The sequence below is a fragment of the Limulus polyphemus genome, unplaced genomic scaffold, assembly GCF_000517525.1.
Source record: "Limulus polyphemus unplaced genomic scaffold, Limulus_polyphemus-2.1.2 Scaffold570, whole genome shotgun sequence".
NCBI lineage: Eukaryota > Metazoa > Arthropoda > Merostomata > Xiphosura > Limulidae > Limulus > Limulus polyphemus.
Genome location: NW_013666180.1, coordinates 309,207 through 315,940, shown reverse-complemented (window position 1 = coordinate 315,940; position 6,734 = coordinate 309,207). Strand labels below are relative to the sequence as shown.

The following is a 6,734-nucleotide window of genomic DNA, read 5'->3' as shown; positions in this document are numbered from 1 at the left end:
TCTCTTGTGCCAAGGTTTATTACAGTGCTAGCAAAGTCTCTCAAACCTCTCTGAAAGCTGCCCTTTTCTGGCGATGAATCCTGATGATGGTACCAACCTTGGTACCTCTATGCTGGACTTAACATAGGATTCAAATTCAAGAGCTCTGGCCATTGCATCCTGCATAGTAGAGGGGTGTACTTGCTTTACTTGTATCTTCAGTTGTGGACTGTCCAAGGCATCTACGAACTGATCCCTCAGCAACAACTTGAGGAGATCAGGTGGCGCAGTTGGGTAGGCCTTGTGTGCCATACTTTCCAAATCCTGTGCCAGCTCTTGCAGGCTCTCCCCTTTAGCATGGACTCTCGTCCTAAACCTAGCCCTGTAGACTTCAGACTGATTTTGGGTTCTGTACCTGAGTTCTAGAACTGCTACCAGTGCTCTATAGTTGCGCCTGTCGTCTGCTGACAACTTTGCAAGTATTTACAGTGGTTGTCCCTTCAAGCTCATTGCTAAATATAGTGCTTTCTGCTCCTCTGTCCATCCATTCATCTCTGCCAAGAGCTCAAATTGTGCTCTATATGCTTCCCACGGTGCCTTTCCATCGAATTCCTGTGGCTTTCTTTGTACTAGATCACCCGTATTGCTGACATTCATATCTGGGATGTGACTTCTAACTGGACTGAAGATGTCTGCATTAGGGTTTAGCTGCGGGGTCTGGAAGGGGCTTCCAGTTGTCTGAGGCTGATTAGGTTGATGGCTAATATATCATCCTTGTGTAAAAGACAGTAAATCATTCTTTTATGTATTTAATTCTCTGAATTGTTGGACAAGATATAACAGTATGGTTCTGTGAAGAATTGTAAGTCGGCAGTTATCATAGTATGGTTCTGTGAAGAGTCGTAAGTGGAGAGATATAACAGAACATTTGTGTTAAGAATTGTAATTTGACAGATGTCACAGTATGGTTCTGTGAAGAATTGTATGTCGACAGTTGTAACAGTATGGTTCAGTGTTGAAATGTAAGTGGACAGATATAACACTATATTTCAGTGTAGAATTGTAAGTGTACAGATGTAACAGTATGGTTCTGAGAAGAATTGTAAGTGGCAGATATAACAGTATGGTTCCGAGAAGAACTGTAAGGGCACAGATATAACAGTATGGTTCAGAGAAGAATTGTAAGGGGACAGATATAACAGTATGTTTCTGTGAAGAATTGTAAGTGGACAGATATAACAGTTTGGTTCTGTGAAGAACTGTTAGTTGACAGATATAACAGTATGTTTCTGTGGAGAATTGTAAGAGGAAAGATATAGCAGGTCAGATAATGAGCATCAAAAGTCAGGACAATAAACCTTGGGGCCATGCTGAGTCTCTCTGAGCCAAGAGGCAAACTGCCAGGAAACTGTGTATAGAAGAGGAGCCTAATGTCATACAGAGCTGATAGATAAACCACCAACACCTTCTTGTTTATTTTCTTTCTCTTCCATCCACTGCTGTAGTCTCTCTTATTGTTTATTTTCTTTCTTCTCTAACAGCTGTTGTAATGTCTGTTTTTGTTTTGTTTCTCGTTCTTCTTGTTTATTTTCTTTTTCCTCCAACAACTGCTGTAATCACTCTTGTTTATTTTGCTGTCTGACCTGCCACTGTTGTGGGTTTTTTGTCACTGCTGTAATATCTCTTCTTGTTTCTTTTCTCATTCTTCTTAATTCTTTTCTTTTTCCTCCTACAACTGCTGTAATCTCTCTTGTTTATTTTGCTGTTCGACCTGCCACTGTTGCAGGTTTTCTTGCAACTGCTGTTGTCTCTATTCTTCTTTCTTTTCTTTTTCCTCCAACCACTGCTGTAATCTCTCTTCTTCTTTCTTTTCTTTTTCCTCCAACCACTGCTGTAATCTCTCTTCTTGTTTCTTTTGCTGTTCTTGTATTGCTGCCATCAAATCTGCTAAGCTGTAGTTTGATTTGCCGTTTCCATCTTCTTCTTTTTTTTTTCGTCCCGCTCTCTGACACCAATTTGTTACGTCTGTGGTTGTTAGTTAATCACTCGTAAAAATTCTTTCCGGAGAACTTCAGCGATACAAGACCTTTCTCAAATAAAACTAGCTTATTCTATCTCACTACAACTTTGTAATACACTTAATTTCCACAGTCACTTAAACACACACTATAATTCTCAACGAACGATTCATGCACTTTACTTACTACCTCGCTTGACTCAATTGTCTGTCTATATCTTTAATCTCTCTGTCTGCTATTCCATTGTTGCTGTCACATTATTTACTGTCTTATATACTATAAGAGTGCCATTCTAGCAACTGCTAGGATGTTCAACAAGTTCATCGATCTTTGTAGATACTCATTACGTGTTACCAGCGTCACATGGCCTCCACTGTCGTAACAGTATCCTATCTCTTAAAGAAACCTGTTACTAGAACCAACTAGTCTACTCATTTTTACAATTTGATGTAATTGTTGTAAACTAGAATGTTTCATTCACCTTTTTCTGAATACTATTGTTACACTAATCCAATTAAAACAACAATGAACAATCATTGTATTGAATAACCGGTATATTAGTGACTTGCACAAAAATGTTTCACTTTCCCAAGCAATACTGGACTAACTTACACAGTTTTTTTAGGCTACACACTCAAGTTGGTTCTCTAACATCAGACTCTTGGTTAACTCACTGAATGGACTATAAGACTCCCAGAAACTTCACTTACTATCCTGTATATATTTGACTTAAACAAAACTGATTCCACACAAGACTGAAAAATAATTGATTACATAAGATTTCACCAAAGTTGCTAACAAATACCATTTTCCTCAATTTTTTTATTTTTTTTTACCAAATAACACTGAATGGATACAATGCTGTCTTTCCAAGATCAGTTATAAGATAGATAATTCTGATACAAAATCTTTCAATAAACAGTAATATATTTCAGACACATGTAAAACCAAAACATTATTTTTAATTGTTCACAACACTGTAGAGACATTGAATGCTTTGTCAAAACATTTGCAGATGTCCAGATTAATATTGTTACATATCTGGTTGTTTGTTAATTTCCCGTATAATTTCTTTCAGATGAAACTTTAGCAACACAAATCCTTTCTTAAATAAAACTAGTTTATTCTTTCTCAATACAACTTTGCAATACACTTAATTTCCACAGTCACTTTTACTTAAACACATGCTATAATTCACAACGATTCACGCACTTTACTTATGGCTTGACTCGATTATCTGTCTGTATCTCCCTGTCTGTTTTTATTTTTTTTCATTTGATATCTATCTATAGATGGAGAACAAAACAACTGGTGGTTCTGTTTCCAAGTCTCATCACCACAGTGGTGCAAACAACATTCACACTAAAACTTTCACACCAAGAGAGTATCAGGTAAAATAAACTTAGGTCTCAGGTGCCCATTGAATGGTGATTGTATGTTTGTATGAAATAATTGAAATTTGGTGGCTGCAAAATAAGAAACTTTAAAACCTGTACACTGACTTATCTTACCTAAGTTCAAAAGAGTAATTATAAGTATATTCATTAAGGAACACAAAGTTTAAAGTTTTGCATGGTAATTTAATGATAAACAATCTTTTTCCTAAAATGTGAAGAGGATTTGAAGGGACATGATTAGATAAACTAACTAAAACATTTACACATATGTGAATGAAGAAAATAACTTGTTACAAAGTTTTATCACATTTATTTTGTAAAATTAAAGAAAATTATTATTATGTTAATATTTATGTATTTTTTTTAATAATGTTGTAGATGATGTTGGTAACAATTGTTATAATTTTAAATAAAATTGCCCAAATTATTTCCTTTACATACACTGTCTTGTGAAGTATTTTATTTGAATTATATAATTCATGTATAATATGGAAAGCATCTTCTACATTTTACTGAAGTTGAAATACCAGTAATTAAAATAACATACCTTACAGTGCTACACACTGTTTATTTTGGATTTTTTTTAAATTTATACAAAAAATTTAAAACCATTAAGAAGCACAAACAAAAAAGAAAAAGATATCAAATCCACAACAAAAAAAAACAAATTGTTTTTAAATTTTTGTATCAGTCTTTCATAAAACTGATTATGTGGAACAATGCTTTTTGTGAAAAAATCTAACATACACCTAATTCATACTTTTAATTAGATCACTTGTTCCACGAAAGAATCTAACAATTAGTACCATCTTGCACTGCATTTGAAATGCAGAGGTGTACAGTAATTTTATCATGAATTTAAAGATAATTTAAAAAGAGACCCATTTCACATAAATGTTTTTTCAACAAGAAAGCACCTCACACTTGGTGACTCAGACGTAAGTCTTAAGAGTTAATAACTCTAAAAATTGGGTTTAAATACCCAAGGTGGGTAGAGTACAGGTAGCCTCTTGTATAGCTTATTGATTAAGAACAAACAAACAAAAAAGCAACAAGAAAATCAGGATTGTTAAAAAAAAGTTTAGATATTGCTGATTCTGGAAAGTATAAAATAACCCCCTTTTTTATTTGGAGGGGGGGGTGTAGTGCTACTTTAACAGTGGTGTTAACTCCTGTTTCATTTCCTATATAGGTATTTCAATTTATCCTGAAAAATTAGACTAAACTGGAAGTAAACAAACTTTTAAGTGTAGTAACTTAACAATAATTTTTTTGTATAGCTGGTTTGTCCTGCATTAATTATCATAGAAAATATTCAACCTTTTCAACTTTATTTCATACCCCAGTTGTTGTACTGTTCAAGTCAATAGAACATTTTGATAAAATAAAATAAATACTTGTTTGTTATTACTGTAATTTTACAATCTTACTGGTTATTTTTATATCACCTTATAACCCTTTGCATATTTTAGTGTTTTATACAGTATCAACTTCATACTTCATTGAAAACACTTTGTTAATGATGTTAATCACATGATTAAATAAATGTGAGATGTAGAATTGCATTAAATTTTGGTGGACTGTATTTTTAAAATGTGTTTATTAAGAGCTTTCAACAATAAGTATAAAAAGTTGTTAGTACATAATTATCTTTTTTTTTTAAGGTGGAACTTCTTGAATCAGCTCTTAAAAGAAACACTATTGCCTGTTTGGGAACAGGAACAGGTAAAACATTCATAGCATTAATGTTGATTAAAGAACTTGCTCATGAATTGAGAAAACCATATGAAGAGGATGGGAAAAGAACAATTTTTTTAGTGCCTACAGGTAAGTTATCTATAATAAAGAAATATTCGATCTATAAACAGGAACCTTCATTTGTAAAATGGTGTAACATGAGTGTATTTAAAATAATGTCTGTATGTGTACACACACACACTATGCAAATATGTATCTGGTTTGAAGTTCTTCTTTAATAATTCATGATATTTAAAACAAATTATACAACATTACAATATAACATAATTAGTGCAACTACCTCTAGTGTGCATCAAACACTTTGATTTGTTTGAAGCTCATAAACAAGTATTTTGCCAGACTCACCATGTATGTTTTTGTTAGTTATTATAGTACAAGCCAGGCAATAAAACTATAGAATTAAAAGAAAATAGATGTGAAAAGGTTAAAAGTTGAAATTGTGGATGTCATTAATTAAAGATGTGACAATAAATGATTTCTTGAAAGAAGAAAAACAAATATTACGCATTGTATCTCATAATTTTTAGATCTTTATTTCGCTCTACATTGATGATTTAGCTAAAATTAGTGTTAGAGTATTAAAAACAATAGATGAAATATAAAGTTTTACCTTAAATACTTTCAATATTCATTTGGGAGGTTTTATAGGTTTTGGAAATTAAATATGAAAAGAAAATCACCTTGCATTTATGTTGACTGTAAAGGCTTTGGAAATTTGCAGACAAATCTTTAGAATAAATACTTTATTAAAAATTATGGTTTTTGTATACAACAAACATAATTTTTACAAAAACCTTATCAAATTTCTTAAAGATACACTTAGTATATTCAGAGTTCCACAATGTATAGCTTCATGGTTTTACAGGGTCAGTCAAATTGACTTGTTGGCATAGGGATAATGAAAGACATACAAACTACATAGTTAAAACACAATGCAGAAAAATCCAATCTTAACATAAATCAAAGTGTAACCAATTAAAATACAATAAAAATTTCATAATAAACACTTTGAAGTAATCCCTTTTTTTGTTTTTTAACAACTTCAAAACATAGAATAACAAAATCAGCCCATTAAACAAAAGCCTCTTATTTAAAATATATCAAAATAACTATTCTTATATACATATAAAAGGAAACATTCTATTAAAATATCGACATATATACATTGAGAAAAAAAAAGTTCACGTTATACATATATATTTACATTGGGAAGGGGCTCTTCATCTTCCTGACAACACAGCTTCCCATAACCCCCCTAATGTCGGTGTACCTTGAGCTCAATGTCCAGTCCCTGCTTTATCAATTGAGTAATTAGGTAGCTGAATATTTTGGCTAGTTTCTTCAGCCAATCTGGCATCTCCTCATGATGGTCTTTAGTCTTTTTGATAGTCCATTAAGCAGTGAAAAATACTTTGAGAATACTCAGCAATAAAGAATGAAAAAAAAAAAAAAAAACACTGCCTGATTCAAGAACAAAGTAGACAGCAGTATCCAGAATTTGATCCTTCATACAAATGTGTAGATTCCAGTGAAGCACATACAAATTCTACTGGTTAAAAAATTCAGTTAAGTGTGTAGGTTA

General features: G+C 32.5%; 1 protein-coding gene across 2 annotated transcripts in view; it reads left to right on the top strand.

The window, feature by feature from the left end:
- The window catches only part of LOC106459167 (endoribonuclease Dicer-like), a 66,603-nt gene that overhangs the window by 3,345 nt on the left and 56,524 nt on the right, over positions 1 to 6,734 (top strand). For both annotated transcript variants that reach the window (XM_022385596.1, XM_013918762.2), the window contains exons 2-3: positions 3,290 to 3,388; positions 5,059 to 5,221. In XM_022385596.1, the coding sequence (XP_022241304.1) occupies positions 3,290 to 3,388; positions 5,059 to 5,221 (262 nt within the window). The remainder of the gene's footprint in view (positions 1 to 3,289; positions 3,389 to 5,058; positions 5,222 to 6,734) is intronic.